Genomic DNA, 21,258 nt, shown 5'->3' with positions numbered 1-21,258 from the left:
TGCCTGGAAAATACCTCAATGCACTCGGGCAGAAAACAGTCACAAACCTCAATACACCCGGGTATACCCGAATTCGTGGGACTAGCCGAGCTCGAATAAAGTGTGTCGCCAGTGTATATGAATACTGATTAAATTTTTTTTCGTAATTTACATGCTGCATATGTGTTTGATATTTAAAAATTATCTCACTCAAATAAACCTTAATGAATAGTTAGATTGTTCACACCATATACAAAGAATACCCTAATTAATATATCAAAAATAACCATAAATAGCAATAAACATTGTTTGAATAATAATTATACTACAGATATTGAACCTAAAACCACTTAATGATACCAATCGTAAATTCATTTGCTATAGAACCAAAATTATAATAATTTAAAACCTTAACTAATAACTATATATTACTTATTACTAATGATAGAAAAACACAACTCCTTATATATGGTGGGAACAATACAACACCAATACTTGCAATGAATATAATAACATTTGCATAATACATTATAACAAAATATTAAACATAAGCAATCCTACATGGGATAAAAATAGTAATAATACAATATTAATAGAATATTTTAATAAATTGTGTTTGAAATGAATCATGAGAAAAATAAAAATTGGTTGTGAACTCTAGACTAATGCCCAGCAACTATATATATCCCAGGCACGGTGGAGACATCCCAGCAGGCTATATGGTGCTGGCATTGGGAATCCATTGCTGGTAGGCAAATTCCCCACTTGCTGGCGTCCTGACACCCCCCTCCTCTAACGCGTACAGCCAGACAAGACCCTAGCTCTGATTGGCTGATACAGCTATGATCCATTCTCTGATTGGTCACCAGCCCCTTCTCCGTGTTGAACATAGAACAGTGAGGTCTATGTAAGGGGACTGGCCGATCAGAGAACCAAACTTCTTGGAACTTGGGTCAGTGAGGCGCCGGCAGGCTTTTCAAAAGTGCTTTGCTCTGAATAGCAAAGCACTCAGCACATAATTTATGGAGAAGCTTGACAAGCTGAGACCAAGATATAAGCTAGTGGCAAAGTTCCAGCTTTTGCCTTGCTCGCGGTTAACAGTTATAGCCAGGTATCTTCCCGGAGGAAGGTACCAGGAAGTTTCTGGACAAGGAACAGATGGAGTATGCCTTCCGAGCAGGTGCCTGCACCTAGTTGAGGCTAGAGTCTCCCCCAAGGCCCCTAGTAAAGTGTATATTCTTCTGTGTTTTGTGTTTCATTGTGTGTCTGCTGGTCTCCCAAGAATAAACCTCATTTTATTCCACTACCTTGCTCTGCCTGGGGAATTGATCCCTGATGGTAAAGGTGTTATATGTACTGGTCTCCCATGACATAGCCCTTCAGTTTAATTCCTGTCCTGGGAGAGGAAAAATCCCACGGCACCCCAGGGCACTGTGGAAGACTGGCTGAGAACCACTGTCCTAGTTTCTGAGTTAATATTACAAACGTTACAGTCTTTACTGTTTTGTGCATTGGAGTTTGGGGAGCGCAGATTGTCACTAAATATAAAATATAAAAAACATTAAAAACACAAATTGTGCAGATAATTAAAAAATGGGGTTATAGTGCTAGAATGAATTTTTGAGGTGTGCGCTCACATTTCACAATATGAAATAAAGCAATTCCAAAACTCTGTTTGGTGCCTCAGTGTGGGTAGTATCAGATCCTGTAATGGTGGTCTGGTCAAACGATCATCAGTGTCATGTAGTTCTCAGGAGATAAAGATGGAAGATACCATAGTTCGATCTGTATATTCATCAATTTATTGCATCAAATATTGAAATCACACTTACATACAAGCGTGACAAACCCGCATGTAGAATTAAAGTTGTGATAAGTATCTCTGATCACTGCGGCTCGATGCTGTCCCTCAAGAATCGTGCTCTGTGATCCGGCGTCTCTCCGGCTTGTGACGCCTCCAGTCTTCCGGTTACGTCACTTCCGGTAGTAGGAATGCAGTGTAATTCAAAGATGGTGGGCACAGGACATTGGTAAGATGAGCATGAAAAGGCAGCAATTGTAACTCAACACGTTTCGTACGGCTTCGTCAGGTGTTATCTGCTCTGTGAGAGGGAAAATCCTATGGCATGCCGGGGTACTGCAGAAACACTGGCGGAGAAACACTGTCCTAGGTTCTTAGTTAATATCAAAAACGTTACCGCCTGTGTTATTTTGTGTCAAGTCTTTTTCTTTTTTTTTTAGATTCCAAGATCTCAATGCTCAGACAACTGTCTTCCTGGGACCCGAAAAGCCCTTAGAAGAGGAGAACAACAAGCCTGCTGTTATGACTGTGTCCCATGTTCAGAGGGAGAGATTTCTAACACATCTGGTACACATGTTTTATTACAGAATATTAGGAAAGTGCAAACAGAATGATATAAATAATGTGGAGAATGTGCCAGGTTCAGTGTTTGGATTCCCGTGGCTTCCCGGGCAGGGATAATTCTTTGCGGGGGTCCCATTCAGCAGAACAGAACCCCCTCAGGCAGCCAAAGCTTTAACTGTCCTCAGAGCCGCTGTGTTTTGCTTTTCTTCCCGTGGCTCCAGGGACAGTAATTCTGGCTACACCTTTAGGGCTTTAAACTGTGTACACACTGGGCAGTAGGAGATAAGGAGAATAGCCATCTATTAATACTTGTATATAGTAACGCAGCAACTCTGTAGCTCATTGGCAACTTGAAGTCTTCAATGTGTCTCTTCCTGCAATATTGTAAATATCACACAGAAAGATTGTTTATTTTTCATCCTACTCTATTTGGACATTTACAGTGGCAACAGCCTTTATTCTAACTCGGCTAGCTCCGCGAATTTCAGATTATCCCGGTTATGTGCGGTTTTGTGTCGTTTTCGCCCGGAGTGTATTGCGTTATTTTCGCGCCCGTGATTTAAGCATTTTATTCCCGCTGTCTGCAATTCTGCAATGCCGTGTAAAAACTCATGGGGGCGTTTGCGAGCTGTTGTCTTTGAAGTCTAATACCTTCGCAGTTCAAACTACGTCAGTACACAGTCTGTGCGTACGCGCGCAGTAATAGTAAAATTGCATATTTATTTTATTTAAAGTACTGTACATGCATTTGCGTCCTGTGCAGCTGTACAGTACTGTACTGTATGTCTCATTTGGAAATTGTTGAAATGCATAGGCGTGTACAGTACTGTAGCAGTGTAAAGGGAACCCTCGGTACTGACATTGTTTGAGTAGCCCTTTTGGCAATATTGTATCTCCTTTCACATGTCAGTGCTACACACTGTATCAAACATTTGGAAAACCTTACACAGTATCATTCCATATACAGCATCGACACACTTTATTCGAGCAAATGCACAGTTTGTACCTGGCAGATACCTGGAATGCGCCGCTCCTCACCTCTGACAAGCCCCGTTGCGTTTGCCTTCCCAGCCACGGTTCATGCCTGGCTAACGGGGGCCTGTTCTGTTAAATGATAATGATCAGGATTTAATAGGCTGCAATGCTTCGCGTGTCCACCAGATGGCATAAATTCATGAATTGTAATGCAGTATATATATATACAGTACTGTATATACACAGTATATATATATATATATATATATATATATATATATATATATATATATATATATATATATATATATATATATATATATATATATACTGTATAACAACAACCCCTATAAGCCCTAACATACAGTACTGTACACATACAGTACTGTATATGCACATACATAAATGATACTACTGTATGGGCGGCGGGGGCGAGATGTGTTTGCAGCAGAGAGAGATCCGCTGCTCTCTCTCTGCGCAAACATCGGCACATTAAAAATTATTTTAAATACATTTTTATTGATAGTGTAGATGTGCAGGGGGTCTCCGGAGCTGAACCGCGTTGGTTTCAGGTCTGGGGAACCCCTGCTCCCCGAGATACAGCCCCCTTTATGAGGTGCCGGTATCCCTCTGCTTGGTTTAAAGGTCCCGATCATGTGATCGCGGCCTGTAAACCAAGCAGAGCAGAGGGATACCGGCACCCCCTAAAGGGGCCTGTATCTCGGGGAGCAGGTGGTCCCCAGACCTGAAACCAGTGCGGTTCTGCTCTGGAGACCCTCTGCACATGTACAGTATCAATAAAACACATACAGTATACAGTATAAATAAACACTCGTTCTTTACCTTAGCGGCTATGCGCTATGGTAAAGAAGCAGCATTTCTGTATTTTAATAATATTGTACAGTGAGCAGGGGGTTCCCTGAGCCAGAAATTAATGCCCTTGGTGTGAGTTTAGGACTTGCAGCAGCAGCACAATTAATAAATAAATCTAAATAAATAAATAAATAAATGAATATAAATAAATACATTTAAAATACATTTTTATTGATAGTGTAGATGTGCAGAGGGTCTCCAGAGCAGAACCGCACTGGTTTCAGGTCTGGGGACCCCCTGCTCCCCGAGATACAGCCCCCTTTATGAGGTGCCGGTATCCCTCTGCTTGGTTTAAAGGTCCCGTCTCAAGACGAAACGCGTAGAGATTGCTGTGGAGCCCACTGTCCAGGTTATATATTTTATTTGCACTCATCTACATTATTGCACTCCTGCTGCTTTGCTAGCATTTTGCTACCAGCCATTCAGACATTCAAGTTCCTGTTTACACTGTGAACTCTCCCCGGCTGAAACCTCGCTGACATCATCAAGTTCACGCGAGACTCTATTCAGTGTATGCTCTGTGTAGCACCAGAGAGAGGGGAAGGCGGCGTCCCTCGTGGCTTTCGGTCCCTGCCAGGACCTAGAGGGGCTATTGTGGCAAGACACACCGCGGACATCACACCGAAGTCCTCCTCCTTGGGTTCCTGCATCTGAACGGGCTGAGTTGTACTCAAAAACGCATTTTTTTCAGCTTTGTTTGTGAGTGTGCATTTTTATCCCTTACTCCATAAATTTATTGTTATACAATTTTATGCTATGAGTGCGCCTGTTTTTTCTGTGTTTTTGTAGATATTCTAAGGAAGTGGTGTTCCCTTCATTCGGGCTGCAGAGACTCTTTTGGATAGCAATTGGAACATTTTGGGATTTGTATATCTTTTACATATATTTTTCTGGACATTTTCTTTTTTGATATTTTATTATGTATTTTATTGGTTCATTTTTTTAAATATTTTTTAATATATCTACTGTGCTTAGCATAGGTTTTTTACTTTTATTTGTAATAACATTTTCCATTTCACTTTTATTTATATTTTTACTCTATAGAGATTTTATATAGTGATAGGTTGGCGCTAATATATTTCTTCTTTTGTTATATATATATATATATATATATATATATATATATATATATATATATATATATATATATATATATATAGATATATATAGATATATACAGTATACAGTATATATACACACAGATGATGAACCAATATACAAATACATGTAGAATGGTTATCAAAATCATATAGTCCTACAAATAACGCTTCTCTATATAGACAATAATAATAATCCATTTAATAATCCTAACTGATTTTACAATATAAAACATAACATTCCAATCCACACAGTACATTGCATTTACATTGTATAAATGATGCATAAAATCTATGCACCATATACTGTACATTCTGCAAATGAATGTTAACAATATAATTGCAAGCTACTCTACCAGTAAATACAAACACTTCCAAACAAGTCAACTATTTTAACCAATCAAGTAAACAAAAATCAATATATACTGTAAGTACCAACCAGAAAACACAATTTAAAACCAAAGCTAACCCTTACAATACCAAGGATTACATTTATCTAATTGTAAAAAACCTTATACATTATACACAGCATTGCAATGTACATGAACAATACAGTACATTCCCTGTATCTCCCTGCCTTCAGTGTAATCTGTTTAAAGCCCCCTGCCCCCTAATGTTTCTGTTAAACAGATTACACTGAAGGCAGAGAGATGTAAAGGCCTAAAGGCCTAAAGCCCCCTCCCCCCTAATGTTTCTGTTAAACAGATTACACTGAAAGGAGAGAGATGTAAAGGCCTAAAGCCCCCTCCCCCCTAATGTTTCTGTTAAACAGATTACACTGAAGGGAGAGAGATTTTACAGAAACACACATTAGGGGGGAGGGGGCTTTAAACAGATTACACTGAAGGCAGAGAGATGTTTCTGTTACCAGTAAATCTCCCTCCCTGCTGTCAGTGCAGTGTATGTAAATGTGGGGAGGGGGGGGGCAATGTGCATACTGTGAGGTCTAACCACCCTCACCCCCTACCCACATACCATTACCCCCCCTCCCATCCTGGCCATGGCCCCTCCGCTTCTGCAAAACAGACACAAAAATTAAAACATACAAAGTAATGTCCCCTAACCCCTTAATCACCATAGCGGTTATTAACCGCTACAGTCATGAAGGGGTTAACCCACCCTCACCCACCACTCGGGATGCCTACATACCCTCCCACACTAACCCCCCCCCCGTGAGGCCTAACCACCCAGTCAGTACCCACAAGGGAGACCTACCCACATACCATTGGGGAAACACCCCACCCCCAGTACCCACAATAAAAACAGTTCAATGACCCACAATAAACAGCATTATATTTATTAAATACATTACCCACCCCCTTTGCCCCCCCATAAATACAAGATTTATCCTTTTACATACAGGGTTCATAACGCAGCCCCACGCTAGTCCCTGGTGGGCTGGCAGGGTACCTGGACAGACCTACAGTTTACCAGCAGCCCTTTTAACACAGGTTCTGGAGGCCTGCTGGTGGATCCTGCCAGCACCATGGCACCCAGGTGGACTCCTTGGGTCACCGTGGGCCACAATTGGGTCTCCACGGTAGGCCCAAGGATGTCTGGGAGCCCCGGTCAAACCCACAGGTGTCTGCGGGGCCTCGGGTGGTTCCCTCGGGGGTCTGGGGAACTCACGGGTGCTCACTACGGGTCCGCGGTGCCCCCACAGAAGTGGGACCACACATCATCATCCCCACACCTACGGGTCGGCGGTGCCCCCACAGAAGTGGGACCACACATCATCATCCCCGCACCTACGGGTCGGCGGTGCCCCCACAGAAGTGGGACCACACATCATCATCCCCGCATGTGTCACCCATGGAACCAATAGCCTGATACCCTTGGGATACCCGAGGATACCCACAGGTGGTCTCCAGAGGCCCCACGCAAAACCACGGAATCAAACCCTGAATGTAAAAAAATAAACCTGGCCTATACATTCAATACATACACCCTCCCCCCCAACACCTACAGTACAATAATGTGCAAAATAACTATTATCCAGATATGGATAATAGATTAATTGCCCATTATTAAAAACATTAACTAGCATATACAAATAAATAAAGTACTACTGACCTCATCAATACGAAGTGTCCGATGCCAGCAAAAAAGACTTGTCTTGTCCACAACATACATAGAAATACAAAGCCAATACATTGCAATTACACTCAGATATCAATTAACCCCTTAAACACTTTATCAGATAATAACCGCAAAGGTGATTAAGGTGATTAAGGTGATTAAGGGGTTAAGCCACACAGGCCCGACACCCACACTTCACCCATGAATTTGTACTGTGGTTTCATCATGCAACTATATATATATATATATATATATATACTGTATATATATACAGAGAGACAGAGAGAAAGAGAGAGAGATATATACAGTATATATATATATATATATATATATATATATATATATATTTATATATATATATATATATATATATATATATACACACGTTATATACACACCCATGATAAACCAATATACAGTACAAATAAATGTAGAAGCATTTGTGTAAATGTAGCAGCAAAATTAATAAATAAATCTAAATAAATAAATAAATAAATGAATATAAATAAATACATTTAAAATACATTTGTATTGATAGTGTAGATGTGCAGAGGGTCTCCAGAGTAGAACATTTGCAGAATGTATATGGTGCATAGATTTTATGCATCATTTATACAATGTAAATGCAATGTACTGTGTGGATTGGAATGTTATGTTTTATATTGTAAAATCAGTTAGGATTATTAAATGGATTATTATTATTGTCTATATAGAGAAGCGTTATTTGTAGGACTGTATGATTTTGATAACCATTCTACATGTATTTGTATATTGGTTCATCATCTGTGTGTATATATACTGTATACTGTATATATATATATACAGTATATATATATATGTATACAGTATATATACACAGTATATACTGTATATGTATAGGGATTGTTATTATATATATATATATACTGTATATATATCCAGTATATATATACAGTATATATTTATTTCTCTTCATGTATTTATTTATTTATTTAGAATTATTTATTAATTGTGGGGCTGCTGTGCGTGAATTTTTTTTATTGGGGGTGATGGGGGTGTTTGGCCCTTGGTGTGAGTTTAGGACTTGCAGCAGCAGCACAATTAATAAATAAATCTAAATAAATACATGAAGAGAAATAAATACATTTAAAATACATTTTTATTGATAGAGTAGATGTGCAGAGGGTCTCCAGAGCAGAACCGCACTGGTTTCAGGTCTGGGGACCCCCTGCTCCCCGAGATACAGGCCCCTTTAGGGGGTGCCGGTATCCCTCTGCTCTGCTTGGTTTACAGGCCGCGATCACGTGGTCGGGCCCTTTAAACCAAGTAGAGGGATACCGGCACCCCCTAAAGGGGCTGTATCTCGGGGAGCAGGGGGTCCCCAGACCTGAAACCAACGCGGTTCAGCTCCGGAGACCCCCTGCACATCTACACTTTCAATAAAAATGTATTTCAAATGTATTTATTGTCATTTATTTATTTATTTATTTAGATTTATTTATTTATTTTTTGGCGGCTGCTGTGTGTGTGTATTTTTTTTATTGTGGGTAGCGGGGGTGGGTGAATGGGGTATTAGCCCCAATGGTGCTTGTTTAGGGCTTGCGGGGGGGGGGGTAGCGGGAGGGCTTAACCCCTTCATGACCGTAGCGGTATTAACTGCTACGGTCATGAAGGGGTTAAGTGCACCCGCAACACCCCCACAAGTCCTAAACTCACACCAAGGGCCAAATACCCCCCTCACCCATCCCTACTACGCACAATAAAGCAGGCACAGTGGGTTAACCCCTTCATTGCCTTAGCGGCTATCCGCTATGGTAATGAAGCAGCATTTCTGTATTTTTAATAATATTGAGCAGGAGCAGGGGGGGCCCTGAGCATTAATTTCTGGCTCAGGGAACCCCCTGCTCACTGTACAATATTATTAAAATACAGAAATGCTGCTTCTTTACCATAGCGCATAGCCGCTAAGGTAAAGAACGAGTGTTTATTTATACTGTATACTGTATGTGTTTTATTGATACTGTATATGTGCAGAGGGTCTCCAGAGCAGAACCGCACTGGTTTCAGGTCTGGGGACCCCCTGCTCCCCGAGATACAGGCCCCTTTAGGGGGTGCCGGTATCCCTCTGCTCTGCTTGGTTTACAGGCCGCAATCACGTGGTCGGGCCCTTTAAACCAAGCAGAGGGATACCGGCACCCAATAAAGGGGGCTGTATCTCGGGGAGCAGGGGGTCCCCAGACCTGAAACCAACGCGGTTCAGCTCCGGACCCCCTGCACATCTACACTATCAATAAAAATGTATTTCAAATTTATTTATTGTCATTTATTTATTTATTTAGATTTATTTATTTATTTTTTGGCGGCTGCTGTGTGTGTGTATTTTTTTTATTGTGGGTAGCGGGGGTGGGTGAATGGGGTATTAGCCCCAACGGTGCTTGTTTAGGGCTTGCGGGGGGGGTAGCGGGAGGGCTTAACCCCTTCAAGACCGTAGCGGTATTAACTGCTACGGTCGTGAAGGGGTTAAGTGCACCCGCAACCCCCCCGCAAGTCCTAAACTCACACCAAGGGCCAAATACCCCCCTCACCCATCCCCACTACGCACAATAAAGCAGGCACGGTGGGTTAACCCCTTCATTGCCTTAGCGGCTATCCGCTATGGTAATGAAGCAGCATTTCTGTATTTTTAATAATATTGAGCAGGAGCAGGGGGGGTCCCTGAGCATTAATTTCTGGCTCAGGGAACCCCCTGCTCACTGTACAATATTATTAAAATACAGAAATGCTGCTTCTTTACCATAGCGCATAGCCGCTAAGGTAAAGAACGAGTGTTTATTTATACTGTATACTGTATGTGTTTTATTGATACTGTACATGTGCAGAGGGTCTCCAGAGCAGAACCGCACTGGTTTCAGGTCTGGGGACCCCCTGCTCCCCGAGATACAGGCCCCTTTAGGGGGTGCCGGTATCCCTCTGCTCTGCTTGGTTTACAGGCCGCGATCACGTGGTCGGGCCCTTTAAACCAAGCAGAGGGATACCGGCACCCCCTAAAGGGGGCTGTATCTCGGGGAGCAGGGGGTCCCCAGACCTGAAACCAACGCGGTTCAGCTCCGGAGACCCCATGCACATCTACACTATCAATAAAAATGTATTTAAAATAATTTTTAATGTGCGGATGTTTGCGCAGAGAGAGAGCAGCGGATCTCTCTCTGCTGCAAACACATCTCGCCCCCGCTGCCCATACAGTAGTATCATTTATGTATGTGCATATACAGTACTGTATGTGTACAATACTGTATGTTAGGGCTTATAGGGGTTGTTGTTATACAGTATATATATATACAGTATATATACTGCATTACAATTCATTATAGGGGACGGCTTCAAAGAGAACAGCTCGCAAGTTCCCCCATGTGTATTTACACGGCATTGCAGTATTTCAGCCAGCCAGAATAAAATGCTTAAATCCCTGCCGGGAAAATAACGCAATGCACTCCGGCAGAAAACGATCAGAAACCTGAATACACCCGGGTATACCCGAATTCGCGGGACTAGCCGAGCGAGAATAAAGTGTGTCAGTACTGTACTGTACTTGCCTGCCCTGTTAGAGGGTATAGAGCTACAGTAGCCTAGAATTTATTTGGGATACATATTCCCTTTTTGTCTACCCTTCTACCCTTCCTCCACCTTATTTTTAATTCGCCGCTAACATAGGATTTGGGTTCCAGGTTTCTGCTCATTCTGACTTAGCCGCGCTGGTTTGAAACGTCTTTCTCCGCCATTACGGTCAAGGATAGGACCTTCCTCGCCGGTGTGACACTTTCTCGTCGCCATTACTGCTCGGACCCTGTTGGGGTCAAGTGAGAGGGTTCCTAACATCTGGGGACAGAATTTTATTTCTAGGTGTCCTAGAACAGAAGTTCCCACGCCAATTGCCCTAGTTCCAACGCCAATTGACCTATTTCCCACGCCAATTGCACGATCATTGCTCTTTTTTGACAATGTTGCCGATCTTGCGGCTTTGTGGTCTGGCAGTAAAAAAACAGTGCAGTAAGCCTCGACATTTGTTACACTGTCAAAGGAGCAAATGGAAAAAATGTGAGACAAATCAACATGTCCTTTTATTGGTGGAGTCAGTACAAAAACATTTATTTACAAATACTGTACAATGTTGAAACATTTAAAGTGCACAGCAATTCAAACCATCAACAGGTGCATGGTTTACTGCTACAGTACAGTACATGTGTGAAAACATTTGTCAGTCAGTATGGTTTACAGTCACATGTTTTAAATACAATACAGTACATTCTTTAATATATTTAAAATATAAATATATAATAATAATTTAAAATAATCCATTCTGTGGGTCTGAGCGGGTTTAGATTGCACCAGTACAGTCCTAGAGGGCATCAAACAGGGCAGGTTTTCAGGGCAACCTTGAAAACCGTGCCTGTTTGCGGCACTCAGGGACTGGAGTCGTGCATGTCCTGTGTAAAAAAACACACAACAACGCGTTGCTCATTTTCTGCAGTTACTGTTGTCATTGTGTTTTTAATCCCTCCCTAGCCAAGCGTCAATCGGCTGATTCACCCTATCCTACCAACCCCCTCTCTCCACTGGGTCGTTAATCTTTTGCATATTGCCATTGTGTTCTTAATCCGCCCATAGCCGAGCTACAAAGACTCAGTGCGCCTGCGTCTAATCACACCACCCCCCCCCCAACCCTTAGAGGCCTGTTTTGTTAACGGTAACGCTTTGGAAAACCCCTCTTGAATTTGAAATGTAAATCTGATGTGCACAGCACTGTGAGAATTGAGAGTAAACTGATATTTCATCAGGGTGTGAAAACATTTGTCAGTCAGTATGGTTTACAGTCACATGTTTTAAATACAATACAGTACATTCTTTAATATCTTTAATATATAAATATAATTTAAAATAATCCGTTCTGTGGGTCTGAGTGGGTTGAAATTCGCCTGGTCCTCAGGCGGAAGGACCCTTGCCATAGTGGCTAAATATCAGCCTTCCACGACCCCCGGAACCGGAGATGCCAAAATACAGTTTAAAAGCACATTAACAAAGTGGCATTTTTTCTGCCATGCAAGTCAATGGCAGAAACCTAAACTTTAACATTACCCTGACTCCGTTCTGTTGCCATGAGAGGGTCGCAATTTGCCATGCAATCCTGCTGCAACTAGGACTACATGGTGACCGAATCTGAGCCCTCTAGGTTGCACAGAACAGGAGTTGTGGGTTCCAGGTTTCTGCTCATTCTGACTTAGCCGTTTCAAAGCTTTCTCCGCCATTACACTCAATGATAGGACCCTCCTCACCGGCGTGACCCTTTCTCGCCGCCATTACTGGTCAGACCCTGTTGGGGTGAAGTGAGGGGGTTCCTAACATCTAGGGGCAAAATGAATTTTATTTCTAGGTGCCCTAGAACAGAAGTTCCCACGCCAATTGCCCTAGTTCCCACGCCAATTGCCCTAGTTCCCACGCCAATTGCGCGATCATTGCTCTTTTTTTACAATGTTGCCGATCTTGCGGCTTTGTGGTCTGGCAGTAAAAAAATAGTGCAGTAAGCCTCGACATTTGTTACACTGTCAAAGGAGCAAATGGAAAAAATGTGATACAAATGTCCTTTTATTGGTGGAGTCAGTACAAAAACATTTATTTACAAATACTGTACAATGTTGAAACATTTAAAGTGCACAGCAATTCAAACCATCAACAGGTGCATGGTTTACTTCTACAGTACAGTACATGTGTGAAAACATTTGTAAGTCAGTATGGTTTACAGTCACATGTTTTAAATACAATACAGTACATTCTTTAATATCTTTAAAATATAAATATATAAAAATAATTTAAAATAATCCATTCTGTGGGTCTGAGCGGGTTTAGATTGCACCAGTACAGTCCTAGAGGGCATCAAACAGGGCAGGTGTTCAGGGCAACCTTGAAAACCGTGCCTGTTTGCGGCACTCAGGGACTGGAGTCGTGCATGTCCTGTGTAAAAAAACACACAACAACGCGTTGCTCCTTTTCTGCAGTTACTGTTGTCATTGTGTTTTTAATCCCTCCCTAGCCAAGCGTCAATCGGCTGATTCACCCTATCCTACCAACCCCCTCTCTCCACTGGGTCGTTAATCTTTTGCATATTGCCATTGTGTTCTTAATCCGCCCATAGCCGAGCTACAAAGACTCAGTGCGCCTGCGTCTAATCACACCATCCCCCCCCCAACCCTTAGAGGCCTGTTTTGTTAACAGTAACGCTTTTGAAAACCCCTCTCGAATTTGAAATGTAAATCTGATGTGCACAGCACTGTGAGAATTGAGAGTAAACTGATATTTCATCAGGGTGTGAAAACATTTGTCAGTCAGTATGGTTTACAGTCACATGTTTTAAATACAATACAGTACATTCTTTAATATCTTTAAAATATAAATATATAAATATAATTTAAAATAATCCGTTCTGTGGGTCTGAGCGGGTTGAAATTCGCCTGGTCCTCAGGCGGAAGGACCCTTGCCATAGTGGCTAAATATCAGCCTTCCACGACCCCCGGAACCGGAGATACCAAAATACAGTTTAAAAGCACATTAACAAAGTGGCAATGTCAATGGCAGAAACCTAAATTTTAACATTACCCTGACTCCGTTCTGTTGCCATGAGAGGGTCGCAATTTGCCATGCAATCCTGCTGCAACTAGGACTACATGGTGACCGAATCTGAGCCCTCTAGGTTGCACAGAACAGGAGTTGTGGGTTCCAGGTTTCTGCTCATTCTGACTTAGCCGTTTCAAAGCTTTCTCCGCCATTACGCTCAATGATAGGACCCTCCTCACCGGCGTGACCCTTTCTCGTCGCCATTACTGGTCAGACCCTGTTGGGGTGAAGTGAGGGGGTTCCTAACATCTAGGGGCAAAATGAATTTTATTTCTAGGTGCCCTAGAACAGAAGTTCCCATGCCAATTGCCCTAGTTCCCACGCCAATTGCCCTAGTTCCCACGCCAATTGCGCGATCATTGCTCTTTTTTTACAATGTTGCCGATCTTGCTGCTTTGTGGTCAGGCAGTAAAAAAACAGTGCAGTAAGCCTCGACATTTGTTACACTGTCAAAGGAGCAAATGGAAACACTGTGAGACAAATCAACATGTCCTTTTATTGGTGGAGTCAGTACAAAAACACTGTGAGAATTGAGAGTAAACTGATATTTCATCAGGGAAAAAAAAATACAAAGATAAAAATAATCATGAATAATACATACTGCAGCCTTTATTAAATTCTTCTGGCAGATTGAAATCGGAGAAACTTTTACAAAACATTTGTAAAACATGGAGATACATGAAAAATGGACGTTTATACTGTATGAATATTAATTAATAATATATATATATAGCCTGGAGCTCCCATGGCTCCTGGAGACCCCCCTACCCTGGAGCAGCTCGAGCGCGGGTGCCGAACGACCCGACGGCTGCTTCCAAGGGTGGGGGATGGAGCACGGAGCAGCGCGGCTTCCCCTGGTGGCGGCCGGTTGCCGGGGACGCGATCGGGCCGTTGCTAAGGCCGCGATCGCGTCTCTAAGGTCCCGGCGGCCGAACAGGCAGGGCGCCGCCATTGAAGACAGCGTTGCGCATGCGCAGGGACGCGTAGGCGCAGGGAGAGCCCCAGAGACAGGGATAGCTTGCGCAAGCGCAGGGCAGGGTAGGAAAAGCCCGCGAACCCCTAGCCTACCAGGGAAGGCTCTGAGCTTGGACTACATATCCCATGAGCCTCTGTATGCCCCATGTGACACCAGGGAGCCAATAGGGCTTAGGAAGCCTGAGGAAAAGGGATACATTTGGCGGGCTTACAGGCAGAAGACGTTAGCTGGCAGTCAGAGGAGTCAGGGAAGTGAGAGACCGGAGCAGCCCAAGGAAGAAGGTAGGGTACAGGAGTTCAGGTCTCGCTGTACTAGGCCAGCACCCCCTGGGACTGAGGTAGCTTAGACTCTGAGAGAGAGAGAGTGTTGCCAGGGACTGCACTAGTGAGAGGGACCCTGTCACTCAAGTCAGTTAGTAGTGGGATAAATGCTGAGGGAGGCCCAAGATAGGGACGCTGCCCTTAGTTTAGAGTGCTGCCTTGTCAGAGTCACAGCGGTCAGTGCTGTGAGGTCTGGCAGGCAGGCAGGCACCTAGTTGACAGCACGTTGGCTGTCAGCGTTAGTGAGGCTAAAGGGACGTGGGTAGTTAGGGGAGTGGGACAGATCCTTGACCCCTTTAGGCCCATAGGAGTTTCCCAAGCCACCACAGGTTGCTGCACTATAGGGACGGCCTATAGTGTAGCACGTGCCCCTTAGGAAGGTAGGGACACAGTGAAGGTTGCTGTTCCGTGAAGCGGTTGGACCCACGTTGGGGTCCACAGAGACTGTTCCGGAGTGGGACCGCTCGAGCGGTCCACGTGCAAGGAGGATCAGAAGGAGGCATTACCCGACTGATCCTTTGCGAAGCCAGTTGCTGACCTGAGTACCGGAGTGCTCGGCAGGTATCTGAATCATAAGTGCACCACCGGGCCCTTAGCTTAACTGTGACTGCGCAGTCACCCATTGACTCTCTGCAAGAGTGCGGGACATTGGGTGGGGTTTCTCTGGACACTGGGTGGGTTCACTTGGTGTTGGGGAAGCGTCCTGCGTGACGCAGTAGGTGTCTCCTCTAGAGAGGGACACAGGTTATGTTATGCATGTGTATGGTATTACATGTTAGTAAAGTATTCGTTAGTTAAGATAATCACTGTGTATGTGTTCATTGAGATTGTCCTGCGAGGAACCACTCCCTCTCTGGTGGGAGCCATCGCAGGTGGAGGCGCTGCATCGTTATTGTAAGTATTATCCCTAGTGTAATTGCCCCAGGTTTCCCCGTGGCGGAAGCTCAGCCCTCCTGTGAGCCAACAGGTATGCACCACACCGAGTAACAATATATGTTCCTGCACCCACACAGTAGAATCTGCGATTGGGGGGGGGGATATACCCGTTACATATATATATATATATATATATATATATATATATATATATATATATATATATGCCCGACATCACCGTGTGCGATCTGCCACCGAAGCTCAGAACAAGAACAAAAGAACATGTTGATTTGTCTTACTGTACTGTACATTGTTTCCATTTGCTCCTTTGATAGTACTGTATAACAAAATACAGTTTTTCTAGAATGTCGAGGCTTGCTGCACTGTTTTTTTACTGCCAGACCGCAAAGCCGCAAGCTCGGCAACATTGTAAAAAAAGAGCAATGATCGCGCAATTGGCGTGGGAACTAGGGCAATTGGCATGGGAACTTCTGTTCTAGGGCACCTAGAAATAAAATTAATTTTGCCCCTAGATGTTAGGAACCCCCTCACTTCACCCCAACAGGGTCCGACCAGTAATGGCGATGTGAAAAGGTCACGCCAGCAAGGAGGGTCCTATCATTGAGCGTAATGGCGGAGAAAGCTTTGAAACGGCTAAGTCAGAATGAGCAGAAACCTGGAACCCACAACTCAGGTTCTGTGCAACCTAGAGGGCTCAGATTCGGTCACCATGTAGTCCTAGTTGCGGAAGGATTGCATGGCAAATTGCGACCCTCTCGTGGCAACAGAGCGGAGTCAGGGTAATGTTAAAGTTTAGGTTTCTGCCATTGACTTGCATGGCAGAAAAAAAGCCACTTTGTTAATGTGCTTTTAAACTGTATTTTGGTATCTCCAGTTCCGGGTGTCGTGGAAGGTTGATATTTTGCCACTATGGCAAGGGTCCTTCCGCATGAGGACCAGGCAAATTTCAACCCGCTCAGACCCACAGAATGGATTATTTTAAATTATATTCGCACAATTGGCGTGGGAACTACTTAGGGCCTCGGTAAAGTTCACGGCCAATTGGCGTGGGAACTTCTGTTCTAGGGCACCTAGAAATAAAATTCATTTTGCCCATAGATGTTAGGCACTGTATACCACTGTACAGTATACTGTAGAAGACAAATAATGTAAACGATACTGTACATGTAGAATAAATGCATAGTTTTATTTTTTCGGGTTTATTACACATTGTACTGTACGGCCGGAAAACATCAGCATACAGTACACTATTTTCCATCGAAATCCCCCTATTAGCCATTTTCTTTTCTGAGGAAAAAGAAAAAGAAAAGTTTTAATGTACAGTAATGGTCAGCCCCCTAAAGAAGTACCCAGCCAGCCCCACCAATAATTATCTCCTGTTCATATGTGCATCCGCCTAGCGTTCCACCAATAGTTCAGTACAGTATGTGCAGTACAGTACTGTAGAAGCCGCTCAGCCAATGATATAGCTTACAGCAAAATCGCTTGACTTTGAATCGCACAGGATATTTATACTATATTGTCAAAATAAAAAAAACACAGAAAATAATACGGCAACAATACAGTACTCACCATTGAATTTCCCATTCAGCTGGCGCCGGCGCCAGTCCACTGCCAGTCCAGCTTTCTTGATCATCCATGTCGATAGTTTGCAGCGGGACTAGTCCACCTGTAGTCAGCTTGTGAGGCTGGAAATTGCTTAGGTACATGCAAGCTTCATCAAAACTGCACGAGAAATCCGGCTCAGCCTCAGGCTCAGGGTTGTCACTGACGGTGGGACCGTTATTGGAAGCCGGTGCTGGTGCTGGTGCATTGCTTGGCTGCGACTGTCGCTTCTTAGTTGGTTTTAACACGACCCTTCGCCTTTTGCCGCCTTCATGATCATAGATACCGGAAAAATCCGGTGATACACACCAATACCCTCCAACAAATTGTGGCTCAATACGATGAAAACAGGGATCGCTACATAACCTTTTCCTTACTGCACGCTTCCACGTATGAGTAGTTGGCGAAAATTTGTAAAAGTCATAGTTTTCGATAAAATACTGATACATTTGAGCAACTGTTGCCATTTTATCATCTGTTACATTAATCGCGGCACATATCAAATACGTGTAACTTCTGTCGGGTTTTTGGAAAGCGGGCTGCACTTGAACACTCATGGCGGGCGGGTCTCTGGAGATTACTGTAGCTGAAACTGGTCTTTGTCTTTCTTTAATATGAAAAGCCTAAATTGATACATTTTTGCAACCTCTTCCTTCAGTCTCAAGGCCAAGGCCAAGTTACAATGGCACACTGTGGTACAGTATCTTTTTTAAACGAAACACCTGCAAGCCGACACATTACTGATTCGGCGCATTACAATTCATGAATATCTGCCGTCTGGCGGACACGCGAAGCATTGCAGCCTATTAAAATCCGAACCATTATCAATAAACGCATCAACCGCGTATCAGCCGAGCATGACCCGTGGCTGGGAACGCAAGATGAACACGGCATGCGCCAGGTGAACAGCGTCGCATTCCAGGAACAAGCCAGGTAAAAACCAGTGATATGTTAGAATAAAAGCTGACGCAGCAGTATGTTGCAATAGCAACATTGGCGATGCGTAGGTGCAACTGTTCCTCTTTCTGACTAGGAACAAATTATTTCACTCTGACACGTGTGAGTATTTTTTCACATAAATGCACAGTCTGTCTGCTACTCAGTATAAAATATTGGCGTCAGTTTACCAAACTACACAAAAGAGGATTTACTGGCTGGATCAATAACTTTCCAACTGTGGAAACTAGATAATATGGTACAGAGGAATTTCCTGGTAAATTGTTAGTTATTTTGACAATTAGTATTACTTATAGGTTGGCTAATTATTCCTTAATTTTTTCTATATATGTCAATACAATAATTCTTATATTTTAAAGGCTAAGGAATGTGCAGCAGAAGAGGAGCCATTTTTCTTTCTGAGTTTTTGCAAATGATTTTAGTTGAGTAATGTTTTGTTTTATTCAATTCACTTGTAATACTTCAAAAAACAATTCCATATGCATTGCAGCTCATGGGCTCAAGAGATTGAGAACATACAACATGTAACATTCACCCTCCAGAGATGACTGGATCATTTGACCTGGAAAGTTGGAAAATACTGACCAGGAATAACTAGGGCTTTATTTGTATAAGTATTCTTCTGTGTTGGGGGATGAAGATCAACACATACAGAGCAGTTATCGTGTAATACATTAAAGTCACATTGGTTTTGTATGGTAATCTATATTTTATTTACATTGCCTGACATGGTGGCCCATGTTTACTAAGTTGTGCTAATCTATAAGACACCTTATGACTCTGTAAGATGCATTATGGCCTATTCAAGTGAATGAGCCAGAAGGCGCCTTTCAGCATCAGAAGGTGACCCATTGCAGGCCACTGCTTAGCAATACTGCATGTCCTTGTATATTTGCTGATACTTCTGCATTTCATTTCTAATTGAGATTCATGTACATGTAGCAGATGTTAATTATGGTTTTATGGTTATTATCCTGTTGTGTAGTGTATATATATATATATATATATATATATATATATATATATATATATATATATATATATATATATATATATTAGTTTCTAAAGCATATAAATTCATTCTTGCCATTTTTGTCATTTTTGCAGATAGTGAGAATTGCCTAAAATGCCCAGACATTGAATGGCCGAATGAGAAGAAGGATCGGTGTATTCCCAGACTGATTGAATTTCTATCTTACAAACAGGATATTATTGCCATAGTCTTTTCATCTGTCTCGGTTCTCCTGTGTCTTATAACTGCACTGATATTGGGAGTTTTTCTTTCTTTCCAGGACACTCCCATTGTCAAAGCTAATAGTCAGAGTCTCAGCTTCATTCTCCTTGTCTCCATCATGCTGAGCTTCCTCTGTGTGTTCTTGTTCCTTGGTCGTCCTGTGGATATAACCTGCATGCTGAGACAAACCTCTTTTGGAATTATCTTCTCCATAGCTGTCTCTTCTGTGCTGGCCAAGACTATCATGGTTTGCATTGCTTTTAAAGCCACCAAACCTGGAAATATATGGAGAAAATGGATGGGAGTCAAACTGTCCAGTTCAGTTATCTTTTTGTGCTCATCCATTCAAGTAACAATTTGCATTAGTTGGTTGTCTATTTCTCCCCCATTTCAAGAGCTCAACATGCACTCTGATCCTGGAAAGATCATCATTCAATGTAATGAAGGCTCAGACATTGCCTTTTACTTAGTTCTGGGTTTTATGGGGATTCTGGCAGGTGTGAGCTTTGTTATAGCTTTCTTTGCTAGGAATTTACCTGTCAGTTTTAATGAGGCCAAGTACATCACCTTCAGCATGCTGGTATTTTGCAGTGTTTGGGTGGCAATGATCCCAGCTTATCTGAGCACCAAAGGTAAAAATATGGTGTCTGTAGAGATTTTTGCCATATTGACTTCAAGCGCTGGACTTTTAGGCTGTATATTTCTTCCTAAATGCTACATCATTTTGTTTAGACCTGAGATGAACACAAAAACACATTTGCTTGGGAAGAGAAATGGTTAATCTTGTATAAAGATCTACAAACTTGAAAGTCATTAAAGTTTTCTGCACGTTAAATAAGTTATGGTGGGTAAATGTTTGTTATATAATTTGTTGTTGAAACCTATCACAGCTTCAAATTGCAAAGCCAATATAACCAACCTCGCACCGATGAGACGAAAAAGGTAAAAACAGATGAGGGAGAGAGAGAGACAGAATAATACATAAATGAGTGATGGATAAGCAGAAAGCGGGAGAGAGGATGTAAGAAGGTTGAGAGAGAAACAAAGATGAACTGTGAGGAAAGAATCACTGGAGAGAGGTGGAGAAAGAAAACAAAAGAAAGAATATGGGACAGAAAATTCAGTGTGAAGTGAAAAAGGAGGAGGTGGAGAGACGAAAAAGAGGTGAGAGAAGGAGGGAGGGAGAGCAGGTGGTGGTGTTAGTGAGAGGTGTATAGAGAGAGGGGAGAGAGGGAGAGAAGGTGGGAGGGAGAGCA

General features: G+C 42.7%; 1 protein-coding gene across 1 annotated transcript in view; it reads left to right on the top strand.

Moving 5' to 3' along the window:
* LOC142465673 (vomeronasal type-2 receptor 26-like) overlaps positions 1–20,783 on the top strand; it is a 117,626-nt gene extending 96,843 nt beyond the window's left edge. The window contains exons 5-6 of the mRNA XM_075569889.1: positions 2,221–2,347; positions 19,876–20,783. Of these exons, the coding sequence (XP_075426004.1) occupies positions 2,221–2,347; positions 19,876–20,783 (1,035 nt within the window). The remainder of the gene's footprint in view (positions 1–2,220; positions 2,348–19,875) is intronic.
* Positions 20,784–21,258: the final 475 nt, after the last annotated feature.

This window comes from Ascaphus truei, chromosome 1 (assembly GCF_040206685.1).
Source record: "Ascaphus truei isolate aAscTru1 chromosome 1, aAscTru1.hap1, whole genome shotgun sequence".
Taxonomy (NCBI): Eukaryota; Metazoa; Chordata; class Amphibia; order Anura; family Ascaphidae; genus Ascaphus; species Ascaphus truei.
This window is presented reverse-complemented; position numbering and strand designations above follow the sequence as displayed.